We start from the raw sequence: 27,287 nt of genomic DNA on the forward strand, positions 1-27,287 counted from the left end.
CCCCTCCCCCCACCTCAACCCCACCCACCCCAACCCCGCCCACCTCAACCTCCCAAATTCCAAGCTGCATCACAACAAAATAAGGCATAATAATGTGTTAATTCCACGACTGTCTATATCGGTATCGGTTGATATCGGAATCGGTAATTAAGAGCTGGACAATATCGGCAAAAAAGCCATTATCGGACATCTCTAATAGATAGATGAATAGATAGATAGATAGATAGATAGTACTTTATTGATTCCTTCAGGAGAGTTCCCTCAGGAAAATTACAATCCCAGCAGCAGTGTACAGAATTGAGATCAAATTTAAAAAGCAAAAAGTAAATAATAAATAACGGGGGTGTAAATGGAAATAAAATAGAAAATATCACAATAAGAATAAAAAAAAAAAAAAAGATATAACAGTAATTAAAGATGCAAGCAGCGATGGACGGCACCGACTTTAAGGGCTCATAAAATCCAAACCGGAGTAGTATTTTAAAACTCTTTCATCAACTTTTAATTAGAAGGGTTCAATCTCTCTCCTGTGCTAATTTGAAGCCGACACGACAAACGCGCTCAGAGGAGATAATGTTTGAAGAAAGGTGACTGTTTTTACTCAACTTTTGTTTTGAAAGGGGAATTGCAAACTTCATGTGGATTTTTGCTGGGGGTTGTCACTGTATGAAATCTAGGTCTAAGTGAGACCCTACATAGAGGTTTTTGTTTCATGTCTTTACGACATTCCTACTGGGACTTAGAGGCAGTTTTGTCTGTGTTTTCTTCCTAGGGGGCACTACAGCACAAATTCGAGTTTTGGGGTTCGTTTTTTTTGATTAGATCGCAATTTTTGCCAGTCCTGATGTGTGTATCCAATTTGGTGAGTTTTGAAGCATGTTAAGGGGGTCAAATTACAGCTCAAAGAGGCGGCGGTATAATAATAAAACGCTAGAAATTCAATAGGGTCCTCTGTCCCAAAGGGACTCGGTCCCTAAAAATAAGAATATAACAAGAGAAACTAGGCAGTAGTGACCATGTTATGAAAATGTATTGCACTGTTATTGCTGTTTATTGCACTGTTTGTTGTTGCAGTTTATTTCAGTATTGTTATTGCTTTGCGTCCCCTGTCATCCTAGTACCCCCCTCCCTCCCAGAGAGGAGTTGTACAGTCTGATGGCGTCTGGGAAAGAGGAGTTTTTTAGTCCTGCACTTGAGATGAAGCAGTCTAGCACTGAACAGGCTCCTCTGGCTACTGATAGCGGTATGCAGAGGGTGACTGGCATCATCCATGATGCTCACTAGTTGTTCCACAGTCCTCTTCTCTGCCACCGTCACCAGAGAGTCCAGTTTTATTCCGAGACAGCAAACAGGATACCAGGGAGCCAATCATCGAGCCCCGACTGGAGGGCGAGGCAGGCATAAATAGCAGCCAGCTGATTGACAACAGAATCAGAATCAGAATCAGAAGAGTTTTTATTGCCATTGTTTGAGAACGGGTTCACAAACTAGGAATCGTGCAACATAAATAGAATAACATGAGCTGTAACTGAGCTATCAGATCTTGTTATTGTTCATGTGTCTGATGGCCGAGGGGAAAAAAACTGTTCAGGTGGCGGGAGGTGTGGGTCTGGATGGACCGTAGTCTCCTGCCTGAAGGGTTGAGGGGAGAATAGTTTGTGCCCAGGGTGAGAAGAGTCAGCTGTGATGCCTCCTGGTCCTGGAGGAGAACTGGTCCTGGAGGGGGGGGAGTTTGCAGCCAATAACCTTCTCAGGTGTGGCCAGGCTGCCAATCAGCAGCAGGTGAGGGGAAACAGCGCTCAGGGAGCCAAGCAGGGAATGGAACTAAAATAAGAGCGCTGACAGGAAATAAACAACAACCGGGGAAATAAAATAAAATAATAATAATAACAATAATAATAATAATAATAGATTTTATTTGTAAAAAAGCACTTTACATTGAGTAAACAACCTCAAAGTGCTACAGTGTATTAATAAAAATAAAAATAAAAGATAATAAAAACTAGAACAGCCAAATAGCTAAAACTAGTATGCATACATCTAAAAAAAGGCTTTAAAAAAAAAAGAAAAAAAAAAAGCGTTTTTAGGCCTTTTTTAAAAGCATTCACAGTCTGTGGTGCCCTCAGGTGGTCAGGAAGAGCGTTCCACAGACTGGGAGCGGCGCAGCAGATAGCCCGGTCTCCCGTTGTTCGTAGCTTTGTCCTCGAAGGTTGGAGGAGGTTAGCCTGTAGTTCTTTGAGGTAGAGGGGGCGGCATTTCCATGGAGGCACTGGTGGGTTAGTCGGGAGACTTTGAATTCAATCCTGAGTGGAACAGGAAGCCAGTGAAGGGATTTGAGAGTTGGTGTGATATGGTCATATTTCCGCACTCTCATTGGGATCCTAGCAGCACTATTCTGTATGTATTGCAGCTTCTGGATCTTCTTGCAGGGGATCCCGACAAGAAGTGCGTTGCAGTGGTCTAGCCCGGAAGCTAATTTATTTAAGATGAATTGATTATTATAAATTGATTATAAATTATTCAAGATAAATTTAATACACACAAGTTCACGACATTAAGGCTGAAATAGAGTAAATGTTAAAGGGGAACATTATCACAATTTCAGAAGGGTTAAAACCATTAAATATCAGTTCCCAGTGGCTTATTTTATTTTTCGAAGTTTTTTTCAAAATTTTACCCATCCATCCATCCATCGTCTTCCGCTTATCCGAGGTCGGGTCGCGGGGGCAGCAGCCTAAGCAGGGAAGCCCAGACTTCCCTCTCCCCAGCCACTTCGTCCAGCTCTTCCCGGGGGATCCCGAGGCGTTCCCAGGCCAGCCGGGAGACATAGTCTTCCCAACGTGTCCTGGGTCTTCCCCGCGGCCTCCTACCGGTCGGACGTGCCCTAAACACCTCCCGAGGGAGGCGATCGGGTGGCATCCTGACCAGATGCCCGAACCACCTCATCTGGCTCCTCTCGATGTGGAGGAGCAGCGGCTTTACCTTGAGCTCCCCCCGGATGACAGAGCTTCTCACCCTATCTCTAAGGGAGAGCCCCGCCACCCGGCGGAGGAAACTCATTTCGGCCGCTTGTACCCGTGATCTTGTCCTTTCGGTCATAACCCAAAGCTCATGACCATAGGTGAGGATGGGAACGTAGCTCGACCGGTAAATTGAGAGCTTTGCTTTCCGGCTCAGCTCCTTCTTCGCCACAACGGATCGATACAGCGTCCGCATTACTGAAGATGCCGCACCGATCCGCCTGTCGATCTCACGATCCACTCTTCCCTCACTCGTGAACAAGACTCCGAGGTACTTGAACTCCTCCACTTGGGGCAGGGTCTCCTCCCCAACCCGGAGATGGCACTCCACCCTTTTCCGGGCGAGAACCATGGACTCGGACTTGGAGGTGCTGATTCTCATCCCAGTCGCTTCACACTCGGCTGCGAACCGATCCAGTGAGAGCTGAAGATCCTGGCCAGATGAAGCCATCAGGACCACATCATCTGCAAAAAGCAGAGACCTAATCCTGCAGCCACCAAACTGGATCCCCTCAACGCCTTGACCGAAATTCTGTCCATAAAGTTATGGACAGAATCGGTGACAAGGGGCAGCCTTGGCGGAGTCCAACCCTCACTGGAAACGTGTCCGACTTACTGCCGGCAATGCGGACCAAGCTCTGACACTGATCATACAGGGAGCGGACCGCCAAAATCAGACAGTCCGATACCCCATACTCTCTGAGCACTCCCCACAGGACTTCCCGAGGGACACGTTCGAATGCCTTCTCCAAGTCCACAAAGCACATGTAGACTGGTTGGGCAAACTCCCATGCACCCTCAAGGACCCTGCCGAGAGTATAGAGCTGGTCCACAGTTCCACGACCAGGACGAAAACCACACTGTTCCTCCTGAATCCGAGGTTCGACTATCCGGCGTAGCCTCCTCTCCAGTACACCTGAATAGACCTTACCGGGAAGGCTGAGGAGTGTGATCCCACGATAGTTAGAGCACACCCTCCGGTTCCCCTTCTTAAATTTTACCCATCACGCAATATCCCTAAAAAAAGCTTCAAAGTGCCTGATTTTAACCATCGTTATATGCACCCGTCCATTTTCCTGTGACGTCACATAGTGATGCCAACACAAACAAACATGGCGGATAGAACAGCAAGCTATAGCGACATTAGCTCGGATTCAGACTCGGATTTCAGCGGCTTAAGCGATTCAACAGATTACGCATGTATTGAAACGGATGGTTGTAGTGTGGAGGCAGGTAGCGAAAACGAAATTGAAGAAGAAACTGAAGCTATTGAGCCATATCGGTTTGAACCGTATGCAAGCGAAACCGACGAAAACGACACGACAGCCAGCGACACGGGAGAAAGCGAGGACGAATTCGGCGATCGCCTTCTAACCAACGATTGGTATGTGTTTGTTTGGCATTAAAGGAAACTAACAACTATGAACTAGGTTTACAGCATATGAAATACATTTGGCAACAACATGCACTTTGAGAGTGCAGACAGCCCAATTTTCATCAAGTAATATATTCTGTAGACATACCCTCATCCGCTCTCTTTTCCTGAAAGCTGATCTGTCCAGTTTTGGAGTTGATGTCAGCAGGCCAGGTAAGCTAGGGTCGATAGGGGGTTTAGCTCGCTCGTCTGCGGGAACAAACTGCCGCCATTGCTTGCCGTGCTACCGAGGTCCTTTGTCCCTGAATTGCTCACACACTCCGGCAGATTCAATGGGGGTCTGGCGGCAGATTTCTTTGACTTTATCGTTGGAAATGCATCTGCTTTGAGTGTCGCAGGATATCCACACATTCTTGCCATCTCTGTCGTAGCATAGCTTTCGTCGGTAAAGTGTGCGGAACAACCCTCCAATTTCTTGCCACTTTCGCATCTGGTGCAACTTGAATCCGTCCCTGTTCGTGTTGTTACACCCTCCGACAACACACCGACGAGGCATGATGTCTCCAAGGTACGGAAAACAGTCGAAAAAACGGAAAATAACAGAGCTGATTTGACTCGGTGTTTTGTAATGTGTTTGAGAAAATGGCGGATTGCTTCCCGATATTCCGAGAGCGAATAATAGAAAGGCGTTTAATTCGCCAAAATTCACCCATTTAGAGTTCGGAAATCGGTTAAAAAAAAAAATATGGTCTTTTTTCTGCAACATCAAGGTATATATTGACGCTTTCATAGGTCTGGTGATAATGTTCCCCTTTAAGCAACATACTCAGTTTGATGTCAGTCAATGTACTGATCGTGGATTTGTAGAATTACAAAAGAGGTGGTCCATGCCTATAACCACCATCTCTATATTCAGTATACAAGTCCTCCATTTCACTGAATGAATGCATGAAGATTCCAATGAAAGTTTATTCAGAAGAGACGACGCTCGGGTGTTTTATCACCCTTTTGACAGGCCGTCTGGAAAAAAAAGATCAATGCGATGCGTAACTGATGAAGATTTAGAAACACACTTGGAGCAGCTCGGACTAATTGCTGTCCCATTAGTCGTTGGCCAGAATGGATGACGTGCTCACAAGATGCCACGCTGTAAATGCAACGCAGACATGCGGCAATGAGGGACGAGGCGGATCCCTCCGGGCCCCGGGAGGTGTTGTGGATGTTATTTAAACAAGTGATGGAGTTTGATTCCATGACAAAACAAATCAAAGCTCGACTCTCCAATAGGCGCTCAGACTAAGACCCTTACAAACACCTCAGGACGTGTGAAGCAAGGTGAGCCTCTGGGAGGAAAAAAACAAATCATATCCAGGCCACTTCAGAGAAATGAAGCTGTGATTTTGTGCTCCTTGAAGCTTGTGCTAGTCCAGGGGTCGGCAACCCTTCTTTAGCGCCGCCCTAGTGGCTCTCTGGAGCTTTTTAAAAAATGTATGAAAAATGGAAAAAGATAAGGGAAAAAACATTTTTTTTTGTTTTAATATGGTTTCTGTAGGAGGACAAACATGACACAAACCTCCCTAATTGTTATAAAGCACACTGTTTATATTAAACGTGCTTCGCTGATTTGAGTATTTGGTGTGCGCCATTTTGTCCTACTCATTTTGGCGGTCCTTGAACTCACCTTAGTTTGTTTACATGTATAACTTTCTCCGACTTTCTAGGACGTGTTTTATGCCACTTCTTTTTCTGCCTCATTTTGTACACCAACCTTTTAATGTTGTGCGTGAATGCACAAAGGTGAGTTTTGTTGATGTTATTGACGTGTGTGGAGTGCTAATCAAACATATTTGGTCAGTGCATGACTGCAAGCTAATCGATGCTAACATGCTATTTAGGCTAGCTATATATGTACATATTGCATCGTTATGCCTCATTTGTAGGTATAGTTGAGGTCATTTAGTTTCCTTTAAGTCCTCTTAATTCAATGTATATCTCATGATACACTATCTGTATGCAGAGGTGGGTAGTAACGCGCTACATTTACTCCGTTACATCTACTTGAGTAACTTTTGGGATAAATTGTACTTCTAAGAGTAGTTTTAATGCAACATACTTTTACTTTTACTTGAGTATATTTATAGAGAAGAAACGCTACTTTTACTCCGCTACTTTTATCTACATTCAGCTCGCTACTCGCTACTAATTTTTATCGATCTGTTAATGCACGCTTTGTTTGTTTTGGTCTGTCAGACAGACCTTCATAGTGCCTGCGTTTCAACAAATACAGTCACTGGTGACGTTCACTCCGTTCCACCAATCAGATGCAGTCACTGGTGACGTTGGACCAATCAAACAGAGCCAGGGGTCACATGACCTGACTTAAACAAGTTGAAAAACGTATTCGGGTGTTACCATTTAGTGGTCAATTGTACGGAATATGTACTGTACTGTGCAATCTACTAATACAAGTTCCAATCAATCAATCAAAAGTGTGAAGGAAAAAAGACCATTTTTTATTTCAACCGTACACCCCGTCAAAAGCCTAAAGACTGACTGCACAGTTCCTGTCTTCACAATAAAAGTGCCGTTCCATTGCGCCTGCGCTTTCAAAATAAGAGTCTCCGAAAGCCTGCGCAAACAAGCTAGCAAGCTACGGAGTTTGCCGCCAATGTATTTCTTATAAAGTGTATAAAAACGAATATGGAAGCTGGACATATAAGATGCCAAAAACCAACCACTTTCATGTGGTATTAGACAGAAAGGAGGAACTTTTTTTCTCCTCCATTTGAAAACGTGGACGTTATCATCACTACTGTCTGATTCCAATCAATGCAAGTCATCAGAATCAGGTAATACACCAACTTATATTCTTGTCTTCATGAAAGAAAGGAATCTATATGTGTTAAACATGCATGTATATTCATTAAAACACTATTAACATGTAAACAAAAACGGCAAAAAAAAAAAATATAAATTATATACTGTATATATCAATGTATGTATATATATATATATATATATATATATATATATATGTATATGTGTGTGTGTGTGTGTATGTATATATATATATATATATATATATATATATATATATATATATATGATATGTGTGTGTATGTTACTCATCAGTTACTCAGTACTTGAGTAGTTTTTTTACAACATACTTTTTACTTTTACTCAAGTAAATATTTGGGTGACTACTCCTTACTTTTACTTGAGTAATAAATCTCTAAAGTAACAGTACTCTTACTTGAGTACAATTTCTGGCTACTCTACCCACCTCTGTCTGTATGTAATATGGCTTTTAATTTTTTGCGGCTCCAGACAGATTTGTTTTTGTATTTTTGGTCCAATATGGCTCTTTCAACATTTTGGGTTGCCGACTCCTGTGCTAGTCAAAGGCTGAATATCATCAAGCTACAATATCGCAGCTATTGTTCCACCTCACACCAAGGTGGTGTGTATGAATAGAACGACATCACAGGGATGTCAAACTGGTTTCCATTGAGGGCCACACTGTTTTGTACGGTGTGGGGGGGCGTGGTCTGCGGACCTGCAGCGAAGCGGGGTGTGCCAGGACGGGTTTCGAGATTAGCGACAGGTCGCTCTGTTAAAGAGCAGCAGTCGGGAAGGAGAGGGGTTGTTGATGGCGGAGAGAAAACCCGAGCACGAACGAAAGTGAGGGCGAGACGCACAGAAATTACCGAAAACGAACACAAAAAACATTTATTGCAAAATCAATCATTGTTCAGAAAGATGAACGAGGCGGTCATGTCCGTAATTGGTGGTCTGAAGAACCCGGAAGAGCAAGTCTTCCACATACGGCAAGGGAGAGGGAGACAGCACGACACAGGAAGTATCGCTCAAAAGGGTTAATCGAGCTTTGATGAGTGAGTGGAGTGTGTATGCTACTAAGTGTGTGCATGCAAGATTATGTGCATGAATGAACAAAATAGGATTACCAGGAGTTTGTTGTAGGTGTGTGTTGTTTGGAGAGGCAAACAAGTCCAAAGGGGCTGTGCGGAAAAAGGTCCGTGATCCAAGCAAGAGGTCCGTGGGGGCTGGAGGGAGGCGTCATGAGGTCCGGGTCCAAAGCGAGGGAAGTCGAGGATGGAGGGGAGGCAGTCGGGGTCCAGAGGGAGATCCAGGGAAGTGAGGCGCACAGCTCACTTCCAAGGCGACGGAGGATACTGTGGGAACAGGGAAAAGACAGGAACAAGTAAGCACAAAGAGAAAGGGAATATGGAGAGCAGACACAGGAGAGGAGCCAAAGACGCGAAGCTTACTGTCGGACAGAGAACTACAAACCCCGTTTCCATATGAGTTGGGAAATTGTGTTAGATGTAAATATAAACGGAATACAATGATTTGCAAATCCTTTTCAACCCATATTCAGTTGAATATGCTACAAAGACAAATAATCATTAACTTTAGAATTTGATGCCAGCAACACGTGACAAAGAAGTTGGGAAAGGTGGCAATAAATACTGATAAAGTTGAGGAATGCTCGACAAACACTTATTTGGAACATCCCACAGGTGAACAGGAACATCGGGAACAGGTGGGTGCCATGATTGGGTATAAAAGTAGATTCCATGAAATGCTCAGTCATTCACAATCAAGGATGGGGCGAGGGTCACCACTTTGTCAACAAATGCGTGAGCAAATTGTTGAACAGTTTAAGAAAAACCTTTCTCAACCAGCTATTGCAAGGAATTTAGGGATTTCACCATCTACGGTCCGTAATATCATCAAAGGGTTCAGAGAATCTGGAGAAATCACTGCACGTAAGCAGCTAAACCCGTGACCTTCGATCCCTCAGGCTGTAGTGCATCAACAAGCCACATCAGCGTGTAAAGGATATCACCACATGGGCTCAGGAACACTCCAGAAACCCACTGTCAGTAACTACAATTGGTCGCTACATCTGTAAGTGCAAGTTAAAACTCTCCTATGCAAGGCGAAAACCATTTATCAACCACACCCAGAAACGCCGTCGGCTTCGCTGGGCCTGAGCTCATCTAAGATGGACTGATACAAAGTGGAAAAGTGTTCTGTGGTGTGACGAGTTCACATTTCAAGTTGATTTTGGAAACTGTGGACGTCGTGTCCTCCGGACCAAAGAGGAAAACAACCATCCGGATTGTTATAGGCGCAAAGTTGAAAATCCAGCATCTGTGATGGTATGGGGGTGTATTAGTGCCCAAGACATGGGTAACTTACACATCTGTGAAGGCGCCATTAATGCTGAAAGGTACATACAGGTTTTGGAGCAACATATGTTGCCATCCAAGCAACGTTACCATGGACGCCCCTGCTTATTTCAGCAAGACTATGCCAAGCCACGTGTTACATCAACGTCGCTTCATAGTAAAAGAGTGCGGGTACTAAACTGGCCTGCCTGTAGTCCAGACCTGTCTCCCATTGAAAATGTGTGGCGCATTATGAAGCCTAAATTACCACAACGGAGACCCCCGGACTGTTGAACAACTTAAGCTGTACATCAAGCAAGAATGGGAAAGAATTCCACCTGAGAAGCTTAAAAAATGTGTCTCCTCAGTTCCCAAACGTTTACTGAGTGTTGTTAAAAGGAAAGGCCATGTAACACAGTGGTGAACATGCCCTTTCCCAACTACTTTGGCACGTGTTGCAGCCATGAAATTCTAAATTAATTATTATTTGCAAAAAAAAAAAAAAGTTTATGAGTTTGAACATCAAATATCTTGTCTTTGTAGTGCATTCAATTGAATATGGGTTGAAAATGATTAGCAAATCATTGTATTCTGTTTATATTTTCATCTAACACAATTTCCCAACTCATATGGAAACGGGGTTTGTACGTTCCGGCGCTGAATCGTCGGCCGCATTGGTTTTTATACAGTCGAGCCTCATCAGATCCAGGTGCGCCAATTGCAGATTGCCCGCAGCCGAGTAGGCGCGTGGCCGCGGTATGGGGTGTGTCCGGCTGCGCTCTCAGCGGAGCTTCTTGCTGCTCATGGCAGTTATGGCTGCCATCAGAGGGCCGCTTGTACCAAACAGCAAAAAATGTATGAATATGCCTCCAGATTTCATTATTAATTAAATAAATTGTTTTAAGTAGACTGTCGATTTTACATTTACAAAATATTACTGTAAAATATAGTGGTTTTTTTGTTTTTTTTTTACATGATTTTACAGAAAATGGAAAAACAGTAGCACTGTTTTTTAGGGGGGTTTTACGGAAAAATCTGACAGCTTAATAATTTTGGTGTTAAATTGACAATGGTTTTTACATCATTATATCATACTTGCCAACCTTGAGACCTCCGATTTCGGGAGGTGTCGGGGGTGGGGCGGGGGCGTGGTTGGGGGCGTGGTTAAGAGGGGAGGAGTATATTTACAGCTAGAATTCACCAAGTCAAGTATTTCATATATATATATATATATATATATATATATTTATATATATATATATATATATAAGAAATACTTGACTTTCAGTGAATTCTAGTTAAATATAATAATATATATATTTATATATATATATATATGTATATATATATTTATATATATATATATATTTTTATATATATATATATATATATATATATATATATGTATATATATATTTATATATATATATATACATATATATATATATATATATATATATATATATATATATATATATATATATATATATATATATATATATATATATATAAATAAGAAAAATACTTGAATTTCAGTGTTCATTTATTTACACATATACACACACATAACACTCATCTACTCATTGTTGAGTTAAGGGTTGAATTGTCCATCCTTGTTCTATTCTCTGTCACTATTTTTCTAACCATGCTGAACACCCTCTCTGATGATGCATTCTGCTTCGTCTCCTTGTTGTGTGCGCAGTTGTGCACTGCACTCTCTAAAAGCCCTAGATGTTAATGTCACATATGCATGTACAGTAGATGGCAGTATTGTCCTGTTTAAGAGTGTCACAACATTGCTGTTTACGGCAAACGAACTGCTTTACGGTAGACGAAAACATGACTGCTGTTGTTGTGTGTTGTTGCCGCGCTGGGAGGACGTTAATGAAACTGCCTAACAATAAACCCACATAAGAAACCAAGAACTCGCCCTCGATCATTCTACAGTTATAACGTGATTGGGCAGGCACACTGTTTATATTGTGGGAAAGCGGACGTGAAAACAGGCTGTCGACACGTCACTCAGGTCCGCCTGAATTTCGGGAGATTTTCGGGAGAAAATTTGTCCCGGGAGGTTTTCGGGAGAGGCTCTGAATTTCGGGAGTCTCCCGGAAAATCCTGGAGGGTTGGCAAGTATGCATTATATTGTTCATAGAAAAACAGCACAAGTTATTTTTTTTATTTGGGCAACTTAGCTGCCAGTTTTTCTACCGTAAAAACAAATGTAGCGTCTTTCCATTCACAGTAATACACCGTCAAAAGCAACAACCGTATATTGGACGGTCAAACTCTGACAGCTCAGTCAACAGACTTTTAACACCAAAAACAGTAGTAGTTTTTTTTTCAATTTACAGTAATATGCTGTAAAGAACAATGTAAAATGTATTGTCATTTTTATTAATTTGATGGGCAGTTTGCTGTAAAGTTAAGTATTTTTGTTTAACAAAAACATGTTTGGAAAGTATGATAATATACTGTAATATTTGTTGCAAAATTGGGTACTAATAAAGTTGAAAAAGTATGTAGTTTCAAACAGTACACATATTTTTTCTGTCAAAATGAAAACAATCAATTACATTTAGTGAGAAAATATGAAGTACTTTATTGACACATATCATTTGATGCCAATTCACACACACCATTCCCCGGCTTTGATTTGCCGGGTTTGTGTTTTGATGGTCATATTTGTATATGCACTATATTGCCAAAAGTATTTGGCTGCCCATCCAAATGATGAGAATCAGGTGTCCTAATCACTTGGCCCGTCCACAGGTGTTTAAAATCAAGCACTTAGGCATGGAGACTGTTTCTACAAACATTTGTGCTCTCAGGAGCTCGGTGATTTCCAGTGTGGAACTGTCATAGGATGCCATTTGTGCAACAAATGCAGTCCCGAAATTTCCTCGCTCCTAAATATTCCAAAGTTCCAAAGGGGTTGGCGCCTTAGGCTACTGCATCTGGACTGCGTGTCTGGAGATCCTGGGTCCCACCATCCATCCTTCCTTTCCGGGTGCCCGTCTTGGTTGGGGCCTGCTGGTTCTAGTCCCTGCGTCTTTTGTGGTAGCTTGGTGCTGCAAGGTATTCCGAGGTGCTGCGAGTCGGCCAGCTGCTGGGGGAGTGACCTTGTGTGTCAGCATGTCTGTGATCTTCTTTTAATTATTTTTTAAAAATTATTATTATTATTATTATTTTTTTTTTAAATATATAATAATTATTATTATTATTATTACTATTACTATTTATTAATGAATGTGTTTATTTTTTAATATATTTTATTACAATTATTTTTATTTTTCCCCTCCCTCAGGGGGGGAACTAGACAGGGCGGTTGCTGGTTGTTCCATTTCCATCGTTGTGGTCCCTGCGGGTGGGGTGGGCGGTTCCAGTGGCCCCGTGCTGGGCGGTCCTGCGGAGGCCGACTTGGGTGGGGTGGCCGGGGGCGGGCCGCGCCGCGCTCTCCTGGGGTTGGGGGGTGGGCTCGTGGGGGCCCGGTTGCTGGTGGGGCGGGGGCGGTCTTCTCGTCCGGTTGCGGGGAGTCTCTGGGCCCCCCGGGCGGGGCGTCCCGCCTTAAAAATAAATAAATAAATACAAATTAAGAACTTGACTGGCCTGCACAGAGTCCTGACCTGAACCTGATAGAACACCTTTGGGATGAATTAGAACAGAGACTGAGAGCCAGGCCTTCTCGACCGACATCAGTGTGTGACCTCACCAATGCGCTTTTGGAAGAATGGTGGAAAATAACTATAAACACACTCCGCAACCTTCCAGGTGTTTGCGGGCCAGATCTGGCCCCCGGGCCTTGAGTTTGACACCTGTGATCTAGTGGTAATAAGCAACTAATTAATGGTCAATATGTTCCTCATACTAAAGTGTTACCGATGTTATTTATGTAGTTTGCTCATTTTCCTCGACGGGTGCGCTAACATCATGTGGTTTATTTTTATTTTATTTTACATACGTAGCGTCATCTACAAAAATACAAAGAATAGCTATTGCGACATCTAGTGGAAACATTTAGAACAGCAGTTTCTTGCATTCAAAAATTTCCGCTCATTTTTATACTCATACTTGCCAACCTTGAGACCTCCGATTTCGGGAGGTGGGGGGGTGGGGGCGTGGTGGAGGGGCGTGGTTGGGGGCGTGGCTAAGAGGGAAGGAGTATATTTACAGCTAGAATTCACCAAGTCAAGTATTTCATATATATATATATATATATATATATATATATATATATATATATATATATATATATATATATATATGTATAATAAATATATATATATATATATATATATATGTATAATAAATATATATATATATATATATATATATATATATACATATATATATATATATATATATATATATATATATATATATATATATATATATATATATATATATATATATATAAGAAATACTTGACTTATATATATATATATATATATAAGAAATACTTGACTTTCAGTGAATTCTAGCTATAAATATATATTTCTTTTATTGTATATGTATATATATATATATAAAATAAATACTTGAATTTCAGTGTTCATTTATTTACACATATACTTGTTGAGTTAAGGGTTGAATTGTCCATCCTTGTTCTATTCTCTGTCACTATTTTTCTAACCATGCTGAACACCCTCTCTGATAATGCATTGCTGTGTGGCACGCACAAAAGTGCTTTCATCAAATGCACTAGATGGCAGCATTGTCCTGTTTAAGAGTGTCACAACATTGCTGTTTACGGCAGACGAACTGCTTTACGGTAGACGAAAGCGTGACTGCTGTTGTTGTGTGTTGTTACCGCACTGGGAGAACGTTAATGAAACTGCCTAACAATAAACCCACATAAGGAACCAAGAACTCGCCCTCCATCATTCTACAGTTATAACGTGATTGGGCAGGCATGCTGTTTATATTGTGGGAAAGCGGACTCAGGTCCGCATGGAGCTGGAGGGGGCGTGGCTTCCAGCTGGACTCAGGTCCATGCGGACCTGAGTCCGCCTGAATTTCGGGAGATTTTCGGGAGATAATTTGTCCCGGGAGGTTTTCGGGAGAGGCGCTGAATTTCGGGAGTCTCCCGGAAAATCCGGGAGGGTTGGCAAGAGGCCAACTCATCCCGCGGGCCGGATAAAACGTGTTCCTGGTCCGTACGCTTGACACCCGTGCTATATGTGATACACCCTGCAGAGATGCACCACCACCCAAATCACAACAATACCCTTTTTCTCCTGTCTTGCTTAGATTCAGTGGTGGTGTACAGGAACCGAGACGGCCACGTTGTCAAGTTTGATTTCACCTTCAACCAAACGGAAGTCCTTCTCAACAATACCACCTTTGTAAGTCGCTTCTTTTCCGTCTTCCCGTCCTTCCATTTAAACCAATCAATCGGTCAGATGTTAGCGTGTCCGCTTTCTCTAATCAGGTGGCGTTCAAGGTGGCAAAGTACTGGCTCTCTGCAGACCTTCAGTATGCACTCTTTGCGTATGACGTCAAACAGGTAGGCACTGTTATTACTGCAACTCTAGCAGTTTTATCTTACAGTATTTGTATTTTATTTCCCCTTTGTCGTCTGGAGTTCCTATTTTTTGCTTCTTGACATTTATGGAATTGACCTGAGTTGGCCTCTTTTGATGCCAATGCACACACACCATTCCCTGGCTTTGAAACTAATCCCACCACCTGTGCTCAACACATGGCCCTGATTTGCCGGGTTTGTGTTTTGATGGTCATATTTGTATATACACTATATTGCCAAAAGTATTTGGCTGCCCATCCAAATGAGGAAAATCAGGTGTCCTATTCACTTGGCCTGGCCACAGGTGTTTAAAATCACGCACTTAGGCATGGAGACTGTTTCTACAAACATTTGTGCTCTCAGGAGCTCAGTGATTTCCAGCGTGGAACTGTCATAGGATGCCATTTGTGCAACAAATCCAGTCCCGAAATTTCCTCGCTCCTAAATATTCCAAAGTCGGCTTTATTATAAGAAAACGGAAGGGTTTGGGAACAACAGCAACTCAGCCACGATGCTGAAGCGCATAGTGCAAAGAGGTCGCCGACTTTCTGCACAGTCGGTTGCTACAGAGCTCCAAACTTTATGTGACCTTCCAATTAGCCCACGCACAGGACGCAGAGAGTTTCATGGAATGGGTTTCCATGGCCGTTCAGCTGCATCTAAGCCATACGTCACCAAGTCCAATGCAAAGCGTGGGATGCAGTTGTCATGATCCGTGGTCCAGATCATGTTTTGTTTAGTTATGTCCTGTCTCAATAGTTCCTGTTTTTGTGCACCCTTGTTTGTTTTAGTTTCCATGACGACTCATTAGTTCCACCTGCCTCATGTGGTCGGTTCACGCACCTGCTCTAATCAGAGACTACTATTTAAGCCTGTTTTTCCAGTTAGTCGTCCTGGCGTCATTGTTCTGTACATTGATGGTTTCATGCTCTTTCCTTGCCATAGTTTGATGCTTGTTTTCATGCCTTGTCAAAGTAAGTTTTGTTTATTCATGCCATAGTTAGCGAGTTTTTTTTGTTTCATGTCCATAGTTTATGCTAAGTCTTAGCTTTTGCTTCCTGTGTTAAGTTGTGCCTTCGCCTTGTGCACCTTTTTTGTTTTTACCTTTTTTTGAGTCAAGATTAAATAATGTTCTTACCTTCTACCGTTGTCCGGAAAAGTCAGTTTGCGTCCTGGGAGAACAATCCTCACAGTAAGCTGCGAAAACCTCCACGTCATGACAGCAGTGGTGTAAAGTACGTCGCCACTGGTCTCTAGAGCAGTGGAGACGCGATCTCTGAAGTGATGAATCACCCTTTTCCATCTGGCAATGTGATGGACGAGTCTGGGTTTGGATGTTGCCAGGAGAACGCTACATTTCGGACTGCATTGTGCCGAGTGTGAAATTTGGTGGAGGAGGAATTATGGTGTGGGGTTGTTTTTCAGGAGTTGGGCTTGGCCCTTTAGTTCCAGTGAAAGGAACTTTGAATGCTCCAGGATACCAAAACATTTTGGACAATTCCATGCTCCCAACCTTGTGGGAACAGTTTGGAGCGGGCCCCTTCCTCTTCCAACATGACTGTGCACCAGTGCACAAAGCAAGGTCCATAAAGACATGGATGACAGAGTCTGGTGTGGATAAACTTGACTGGCCTATATATATATATATATATATATATATATATATATATATATATATATATATACATATATATATATATATATATATATATATATATATATATATATATATATATATATGTATATGTGTGAATATATATATGTATATATGTGTATGTGTGTGTATATATATGTATATGTATGTATGTGTATATATATACATATACACTCTGGGCCTGCTTGTCAGGCGGGGGTCGGCGCCTTAGGCTACTGCATCTGGACTGCGTGTCTAGAGCTCCTGGGTCCCACCATCCATCTCTTCCGGGTGCCCGTCTTGTTTGGGGCCTGCTGGGTCTAGTCCCCGCGTCTATTGTGGTATCTTGGTGCTGCAAGGTATTCCGAGGTGCTGCGAGTCGGCCAGCTGCTGGGGGAGTGACCTTGTGTGTCAGCATGTCTGTGATCTTCTTTTAATTATTTTTTTAAATTATTTTTTTTATTTTTTTTTATTTTTTAAATATATCATAATAATTTGTATTATTATTATTACTATTTATTAATTAATGTATTTATTTTTTAATATATTTTATTAAAATGATTTTTATTTTTCCCCTCCCTCAGGGGGGGAACTCGACAGGGCGGTTGCTGGTTGTTCCATTTCCATCGTTGGGGTGCCTGCGGGTGTGATTTGGGCGGATCCAGTGGCACCGTGCTGGGCGGTCCTGCGGAGGCCGACTTAGGTGGGGTGGCCGGGGGCGGGCCGCGCCGCGCTCTCTGGAGGTGGGGGGTGGGCTCGTGGGGGCCCGGTTGCTGGTGGGGCGGTGGCAGTCTTCCCGTCTCTGGGTGCCTTAAAAATAAATAAATAAATACAAATTAAGAACTTGACTGGCCTGCACAGAGTCCTGACCTGAACCCGATAGAACACCTTTGGGATGAATTAGAACGGAGACTGAGAGCCAGGTCTTCTCGACCGACATCAGTGTGTGACCTCACCAATGCGCTTTTGGAAGAATGGTGGAAAATAACTATAAACACACTCCGCAACCTTGTGGACAGCCTTCCCAGAAGAGTTGAAGCTGTAATAGCTGCAGAAGATGGACCGACATTATATTGAACCCTATGGGTTAGGAATGGTATGGCACTTCAAGTTCATATGTGAGTCAAGGCAGGTGGCCAAATACATAGTGTATATTTCCTACCTCTTCTGTTGTGTACATGTTTGTATGTTGCTCTGTTTACTCAGTGTCCTTGTGTTTACTTACTGTATTATCTCCTCACACTCACTCTCTTGACGTCTGACACTATGTTCTGCTTAATGTGGGTCACCTTCATGTGTCCACAAGCTGCAGGTGTGAATCCGTGTGGATTTTGTGTGACGGACTCATTCCTTATTACAGGTGTACAGATATTCCTACCAGGCGTCATACATTGTTTACAACATATACACGAGGTAGGCCGCACTGCTTTTTCTCCTGTCTTTGCACCCGATGTGCACGTCGGCGAAGGCGTTCCTTCTCATTTTCTTGTACCACCTCAGGGAGGTTTGGGAGCTGAACCCTCCGGAAGTTCCCAATGCTGTGCTGCAGCATGCAGCCTGGGGACGGCAAGGACAACAACTGGTGAGAGCATCTTTTTTTAAATGTCGATTGGTCGGTTGGTTGGTGTCAAGTTTGTTTTGAATAAGCATACAACTGCAATGTAATACATCACATATTTACAGTTTTCTCATGACAGCATGTCCAAAAATGGGTAGGAAGAAGCAGAACATATTTAATCCTACCCCTTTTCCACTTCACAGCAATTACTAACACACGTGTTTGTTCTCATTTTTTATCACAACATAAAACACAGTACCATATTTTCCAGACTATGAGGTGCACTTAAAATCCTTGTTTTTTTCTCAAAACTCGACAGTGTGCCTTATAACTAATGTACAAACCCCGTTTCCATATGAGTTGGGAAATTGTGTTAGATGTAAATATAAACGGAATACAATGATTTGCAAATCATTTTCAACCCATATTCAGTTGAATATGCTACAAAGACAACATATTTGGTGGGAAAGGTGGCAATAAATACTGATAAAGTTGAGGAATGCTCATCAAACACTTATTTGGAACATCCCACAGGTGAACTGGCTAATTGGGAACAGGTGGGTGCCATGATTGGGTGTAAAAGCAGCCTCCATGAACTGCTCAGTCATTCACAAACAAGGATGGGGCGAGGGTCACCACTTTGTCAACAAATGCGTGAGCAAATTGTTGAACAGTTTAAGAAAAACCTTTCTCAACCAGCTATTGCAAGGAATTTAGGGATTTCACCATCTACGGTCCGTGATATCATCAAAGGGTTCAGAGAATCTGTAGAAATCACTGCACGTAAGCAGCTAAGCCCGTGACCTTCGATCCCTCAGGCTGTACTGCATCAACAAGCGACATTAGTGTGTAAAGGATATCACCACATGGGCTCAGGAACACTTCAGAAACCCACTGTCAGTAACTACAGTTGGTCGCTACATCTGTAAGTGCAAGTTAAAACTCTCCTATGCAAGTGGAAAACCGTTTATCAACAACACCCAGAAACGCCGTCGGCTTCGCTGGGCCTGAGCTCATCTAAGATGGACTGATACAAAGTGGAAAAGTGTTCTGTGGTGTGACGAGTCCACATTTCAAATTGTTTTTGGAAACTGTGGACGTCGTGTCCTCCGGACCAAAGAGGAAAAGAACCATCCGGATTGTTATAGGCGCAAAGTTGAAAAGCCAGCATCTGTGATGGTATGCGGGTGTATTAGTGCCCAAGACATGGGTAACTTACACATCTGTGAAGGCGCCATTAATGCTGAAAGGTACATACAGGTTTTGGAGCAACATATGTTGCCATCCAAACAACGTTACCATGGACGCCCCTGCTTATTTCAGCAAGACAATGCCAAGCCACGTGTTACATCAACGTGGCTTCATAGTAAAAGAGTGCGGGTACTAGACTGGCCTGCCTGTAGTCCAGACCTGTCTTCCATTGAAAATGTGTGGCGCATTATGAAGCCTAAAATACCACAACAGAGACCCTCAGACTGTTGAACAACTTAAGCTGTACATCAAGCAAGAATGGGAAAGAATTCCACCTGAGAAGCTTAAAAAATGTGTGTCCTCAGTTCCCAAACGTTTACTGAGTGTTGTTAAAAGGAAAGTCCATGTAACACAGTGGTGAACATGCCCTTTCCCAACTACTTTGGCACGTGTTGCAGCCATGAAATTCTAAGTTAATTATTATTTGCAAAAAAAAAAAAAAGTTTATGAGTTTGAACATCAAATATCTTGTAGTGCATTCAACTGAATATGGGTTGAAAAGGATTTGCAAATCATTGTATTCCATTTATATTTACATCTAACACAATTTCCCAACTTATATGGAAACGGGGTTTGTACATAATAATTCGGGTTTTGCTTACCCGCCTCGAAGCAATTTTATTTGGTACATGGTGTAATGATAAGTGTGACCAGTAGATGGCAGTCACAAATAAGAGATACATGTAGACTGCAATATGATGGCAATATGACTCAAGTAAACAACACCAACATTTTTTATGTTCCGTTGAAAATAAAGAACATTACACACGGCGCTCAAAAATCTACCAAAATGTTTTAGTACGACTTTGGTAAGCGATGAAGCCGCACCGCTTGATGTGCTTCAACATACGAGTATTACCATCCCATACCATACCAACTTTATTAATAAAGCCCTTTAAAAACAACCACAGTTGAAGAGTATTATTGAGGTAAGACGAGGTATAACTTTATTAGGCATGTAACTAAAATGGTTGGTATTCGAACATGCCTAATAAAGTTATACCTCGTCTTACCTCAATATATATATATATATATATATATATATATATATATATATATATATATATATATATATATATATATATATATATATATATATGTTAAAAGACATTTTGGACAATGGTAATGTTAATATTTTAGTATTTCGAACATGCCTAATATATATATATATATATATATATATATATATATATATATATATATATATATATATATATATATATATATATATATATATATATATATGTATATATATATTATATATGTTAAAATACATTTTGGACAATGGTAATGTTAATATTTTAGTATATATATATATATATATATATATATATATATATATTTATATAATGCATATATAATATGTAGATATTACATATATGTTATATTTTATATTGCTACTATGGTACATTTTTAGTCTACTTCATACCTGCATTATCCTTTCCATCCTTACACTTTCCATCCTTTGTAACTGTGCTACTCTGTGGAACAATTTCCCTTGTGGATCAATAAAGTTTGTCTAAGTCTAAGTTAATGAGTTACTGCTAATTGCCCACAAATTATTGACCATTTATCCAACCAGTTAATTTGACCGGGTTAATCAGCTTATTGTAGTAACTAAATATCATTCCTTCAATGATCATAATTATTACATACATGTTGTAATAAACCATTTAGCGTTCAGATCAAAATTTGTAATAAGGGCGGAAGATACTCTGTGCTACTCCTGAATAAAGATGTCATTCAACATGCTTCTTTTTGCTCAAAACATAAATAAGAGCTCCTGCAACCTTACTAAAGATATATTTTCGAATATCCTCAAAAATGTAATTTCTTCCTGGACGGGTGTTGTTGGTAATACAGCAAAAGGTACCGCAGTGGCAAAATGAACATCCTCCCGCGTTCTTTCCAGATATACATCTTTGAGAATAACATCTACTACCAGTCTGATGTGCGGAGCAGCTCCCTGAGGATCACTTCATCCGGCATGGAGGGTGTCATCTTCAACGGGCTGGCGGACTGGCTGTATGAAGGTGTGAGCCGTCTGATAAGTGTGCCACCTACAGTATGATTCACATGGTAGATTGTTGCCAAGTTTAACACTTTGAGTCCTCGTTTATGGGCATATTTAGTCCTTTTTTAAATTATTTTCTTCCCAGCACCCCAAAATTACCCCTGGTGAGAGTAGTGCAGTAATTAAAATCTCTTGTATTATCATGTTCTAGCATGACTAACAAGTCACAGAACTGCAACAATTGGTTCTTAGCTGTCCCTGCGCAAAGAGACTAGGGCCCTATTTGCAGGGTACAATGCTGTGCTGTTTGGGGCTCAACATTAGGGCTCATGGGTTATACTACACATTTTGGTATCAATCCATCCATCCATGCATCCATCTTCTTCCGCTTATCCAAGATCGGGTCACGGGGGGAGCAACCTTAGCAGGGAAGCCCAGACTTCCCTCTCGCCAGCCACTTCGTCCGGCTCCTCCCGGGGGATCCCGAGGCATTCCCAGGCCAGCCGAGAGACATAGTCTTCCCAACGTCTCCTGGGTCATCCCCGTGGCCTCCTACCGGTCGGACGTGCCCTAAACACCTCCCTAGGGAGGCGTTCGGGTGGCATCCTGACCAGATGCCCGAACCACCTCATCTGGCTCCTCTCCATGTGGAAGACCAGCGGCTTTACTTTGAGTTCCTCCTGGATGACAGAGCTTCTCACCCGATCTCTAAGGGAGAGCCCCGTCACCCGGCGGAGGAAACTAATTTTGGTCGCTTGTACCCGTGATCTTGTCCTTTCAGTCATAACCCAAAGTCTTCCCAACATGTCCTGGGTCTTCCCCGTGGCCTCCTACCGGTCGGACGTGCCCTAAACACCTCCTTAGGGAGGCGTTCGGGTGGCATCCTGACCAGATGCCCGAACCACCTCATCTGGCTCCTCTCCATGTGGAAGACCAGCGGCTTTACTTTGAGTTCCTCCTGGATGACAGAGCTTCTCACCCGATCTCTAAGGGAGAGCCCCGTCACCCGGCGGAGGAAACTAATTTTGGTCGCTTGTACCCGTGATCTTGTCCTTTCAGTCATAACCCAAAGTCTTCCTAACATGTCCTGGGTCTTCCCCGTGGCCTCCTACCGGTCGGACGTGCCCTAAACACCTCCCTAGGGAGGCGTTCGGGTGGCATCCTGACCAGATGCCCGAACCACCTCATCTGGCTCCTCTCCATGTGGAAGACCAGCGGCTTTACTTTGAGTTCCTCCTGGATGACAGAGCTTCTCACCCGATCTCTAAGGGAGAGCCCCGTCACCCGGCGGAGGAAACTAATTTTGGTCGCTTGTACCCGTGATCTTGTCCTTTCAGTCATAACCCAAAGTCTTCCTAACATGTCCTGGGTCTTCCCCGTGGCCTCCTACCGGTCGGACGTGCCCTAAACACCTCCCTAGGGAGGCGTTCGGGTGGCATCCTGACCAGATGCCCGAACCACCTCATCTGGCTCCTCTCCATGTGGAAGACCAGCGGCTTTACTTTGAGTTCCTCCTGGATGACAGAGCTTCTCACCCGATCTCTAAGGGAGAGCCCCGTCACCCGGCGGAGGAAACTAATTCTGGTCGCTTGTACCCGTGATCTTGTCCTGTCGGTCATAACCCAAAGTCTTCCCAACGTGTCCTGGGTCTTCCCCGTGGCCTCCTACCGGTCGGACGTGCCCTAAACACCTCCCTAGGGAGGCGTTTGGGTGGCATCCTGACCAGATGCCCGAACCACCTCATCTGGCTCCTCTCCATGTGGAAGACCAGCGGCTTTAATTTGAGCTCCTCTTAGATGGCAGAGCTTCTCACCCTATCTCTAAGGGAGAGCCCCGCCACCCGGCCGAGGAAACTAATTTCGGTCGCTTGTACCCGTGATCTTGTCCTGTCGGTCATAACCCAAAGTCTTCCCAACGTGTCCTGGGTCTTCCCCGTGGCCTCCTACCGGTCGGACGTGCCCTAAACACCTCCCTAGGGAGGCGTTCGGGTGGCATCCTGACCAGATGCCCGAACCACCTCATCTGGCTCCTCTCCATGTGGAAGACCAGCGGCTTTACTTTGAGTTCCTCCTGGATGACAGAGCTTCTCACCCGATCTCTAAGGGAGAGCCCCGTCACCCGGCGGAGGAAACTAATTTTGGTCGCTTGTACCCGTGATCTTGTCCTTTCAGTCATAACCCAAAGTCTTCCTAACATGTCCTGGGTCTTCCCCGTGGCCTCCTACCGGTCGGACGTGCCCTAAACACCTCCCTAGGGAGGCGTTCGGGTGGCATCCTGACCAGATGCCCGAACCACCTCATCTGGCTCCTCTCCATGTGGAGGAGCAGCGGCTTTACTTTGAGTTCCTCCTGGATGACAGAGCTTCTCACCCGATCTCTAAGAGAGAGCCCCGTCACCCGGCCGAGGAAACTAATTTCGGTCGCTTGTACCCGTGATCTTGTCCTGTCGGTCATAACCCAAAGTCTTCCCAACGTGTCCTGGGTCTTCCCCGTGGCCTCCTACCAGTCGGACGTGCCCTAAACACCTCCCTAGGGAGGCGTTTGGGTGGCATCCTGACCAGATGCCCGAACCACCTCATCTGGCTCCTCTCCATGTGGAAGACCAGCGGCTTTACTTTGAGTTCCTCCTGGATGAAAGAGCTTCTCACCCGATCTCTAAGGGAGAGCCCCGTCACCCGGCGGAGGAAACTAATTTTGGTCGCTTGTACCCGTGATCTTGTCCTTTCAGTCATAACCCAAAGTCTTCCCAACATGTCCTGGGTCTTCCCCGTGGCCTCCTACTGGTCGGACGTGCCCTAAACACCTCCCTAGGGAGGCGTTCGGGTGGCATCCTGACCAGATGCCCGAACCACCTCATCTGGCTCCTATCCATGTGGAGGAGCAGCGGCTTTACTTTGAGCTCCTCCTGGATGGCAGAGCTTCTCACCCGATCTCTAAGGGAGAGCCCCGTCACCCGGCGGAGGAATCTAATTTTGGTCGCTTGTACCCGTGATCTTGTCCTTTCAGTCATAACCCAAAGTCTTCCCAACATGTCCTGGGTCTTCCCCGTGGCCTCCTACCGGTCGGACGTGCCCTAAACACCTCCCTAGGGAGGCGTTTGGGTGGCATCCTGACCAGATGCCCGAACCACCTCATCTGGCTCCTCTCCATGTGGAAGACCAGGGGCTTTACTTTGAGCTCCTCCTGGATGACAGAGCTTCTCACCCGATCTCTAAGGGAGAGCCCCGTCACCCGGCGAAGGAAACTAATTTTGGTCGCTTATACCCGTGATCTTGTCCTTTCAGTCATAACCCAAAGTCTTCCCAACATGTCCTGGGTCTTCCCCGTGGCCTCCTACCGGTCGGACGTGCCCTAAACACCTCCCTAGGGAGGCGTTTGGGTGGCATCCTGACCAGATGCCCGAACCACCTCATCTGGCTCCTCTCCATGTGGAAGACCAGGGGCTTTACTTTGAGCTCCTCCTGGATGACAGAGCTTCTCACCCTATCTCTAAGGGAGAGCCTCGCCACCCGGCGGAGGAAACTCATTTGGGCCGCTTGTACCCGTGATCTTGTCCTTTCAGTCATAACCCAAAGCTCATGACCATAGGCGAGGACGGGAAGGTAAATCAACCGGTACATTGAGAGCTTTGCCTTCCGGCTCAGCTCCTTCTTCACCACAAAAATAGATTTAAATATCATTTTAGCCAAAAGTCTGACGGATGAATGGAAATCTATTTTTCACACAACTTTGTCTGACACTTGTTAGCCAGCTAGCAAGGTACAAGCTAACAATCTTACCGAGTTGGGAGCGCATCCTACAGACGTCCGACATTCAGTTTTACAAAAACAAGATGTGCTTTGCAACATGTGCAAGGTGATCATATCTTTAACAAGAATGGGAGAAAATATTCCTAAGCCGTATTGCTGTCAGGTTCAAACGCTGATGTCATCTATTAATCAGACAAGAAGCAAGGAATCATGCAGAGACAGAGTTCAATTTGGCTCATATGAGGAGACACGCGGTTTGGGCTCTATTCTAGTTACAGATCCAAACTACATTCTAAAAATCCAGCACGCGTGCTTCCTCTATTTATTTGGAAGGTCCCTGTTACATCACTGAAGCTGTCGGTGAGGGAAGGGGGTAATCTTGACAACTCCAGTTAGACACAATATATGATTATACAAAAATGCAAATGTGCTGACGCTGGTGATATCGCCTTGTCTCTGCTCTGTCTGCGTCACGGCAGTGTTCGGCCTTGGCAGTCAGCAGGCCGAGTCTGGACACAACACTGATAGAGACGGCTGGCAATCTTTTGGATACAAATACAAAAATCTAACTTGAGCACAATAGCTAATAACTATAGCAACGGACTTTAAAGGACTACTGAAATGCGATTTTCTTATTTAAACGGGGATAGCAGGTCCATTCTATGTGTCATACTTGATCATTTCGCGATATTGCCATATTTTTGCTGAAAGGATTTAGTGGAGAACATCGACGATAAAGTTCGCAACTTTTGGTCGCTGATAAAAAAGCCTTGCCTGTACCGGAAGTAGCAGACGAGTAGCGTGACGTCACAGGTTGTGGAGCTCCTCACATCTGCACATTGTTTACAATCATGGCCACCAGCAGCGAGAGCGATTCGGACCGAGAAAGCGACGATTTCCCCATTAATTTGAGAGAGGATGAAAGATTTGTGGATGAGAAAAGTGAGAGTGAAGGACTAGAGGGCAGTGGGAGCGATTCAGATAGGGAAGATGCTGTGAGAGGCGGGTGGGACCTGATATTCAGCTGGGAATGACTAAAACAGTAAATAAACACAAGACATATATATACTCTATTAGCCACAACACAACCAGGCTTATATTTAATATGCCACAAATTAATCCCGCATAACAAACACCTCCCCCTCCCGTCCATATAACCCGCCAATACAACTCAAACACCTGCACAACACACTCAATCCCACAGCCCAAAGTACCGTTCACCTCCCCAAAGTTCATACAGCACATATATTTCCCCAAAGTCCCCAAAGTTACGTACTTGACATGCACATAGCAGCACGCACGTACGGGCAAGCGATCAAATGTTTGGAAGCCGCAGCAGCATGCGTACTCACGGTACCGCGTCTGCATATCCAACTCAAAGTCCTCCTGGTAAGAGTCTCTGTTGTCCCAGTTCTCCACAGGCCAATGGTAAAGCTTGACTGTCATCTTTCGGGAATGTAAACAATGAAACACCGGCTGTGTTATCCGGCACAACAGTCAGGGGGTGCATTCTACGGCGGGAGGGGCGTTATCCGGCACAACACCTTCCGCAATACACAGCTTCCCACCTACAGCTTTCTTCTTTTCTGTCTCCATTGTTCATTGAACAAATTGCAAAAGATTCACAAACACAGATGTCCAGAATACTGTGGAATTTTGCGATGAAAACAGACGACTTAATAGCTGGTCACCATGCTGTCCCAAAATGTCCTCTACAATCTGTGACGTCACGCGCTGAAGTCATCATACCGAGACGTTTTCAGCAGGATATTTCGCGCGAAATTTAAAATTGCACTTTAGTAAGCTAACCCGGCCGTATTGGCATGTGTTGCAATGTTAAGATTTCATCATTGATATATAAACTATCAGACTGCGTGGTCGGTAGTAGTGGGTTTCAGTAGGCCTTTAAGCATACTAAAGTTGTGTGATAATATATACACATAATTATTCTAACACTCGCGTCCTCTGG

General features: G+C 43.7%; 1 protein-coding gene across 3 annotated transcripts in view; it reads left to right on the forward strand.

Moving 5' to 3' along the window:
- The window catches only part of LOC133578156 (inactive dipeptidyl peptidase 10-like), a 140,949-nt gene that overhangs the window by 72,633 nt on the left and 41,029 nt on the right, over positions 1-27,287 (forward strand). For all 3 annotated transcript variants that reach the window (XM_061932348.2, XM_061932350.1, XM_061932347.1), the window contains exons 4-8: positions 14,841-14,935; positions 15,022-15,096; positions 18,108-18,160; positions 18,248-18,329; positions 21,469-21,589. In XM_061932348.2, coding sequence (XP_061788332.1) covers positions 14,841-14,935; positions 15,022-15,096; positions 18,108-18,160; positions 18,248-18,329; positions 21,469-21,589 — 426 coding nt within the window. The remainder of the gene's footprint in view (positions 1-14,840; positions 14,936-15,021; positions 15,097-18,107; positions 18,161-18,247; positions 18,330-21,468; positions 21,590-27,287) is intronic.

The sequence above is a fragment of the Nerophis lumbriciformis genome, linkage group LG38, assembly GCF_033978685.3.
Source record: "Nerophis lumbriciformis linkage group LG38, RoL_Nlum_v2.1, whole genome shotgun sequence".
Classification (NCBI taxonomy): Eukaryota; Metazoa; Chordata; class Actinopteri; order Syngnathiformes; family Syngnathidae; genus Nerophis; species Nerophis lumbriciformis.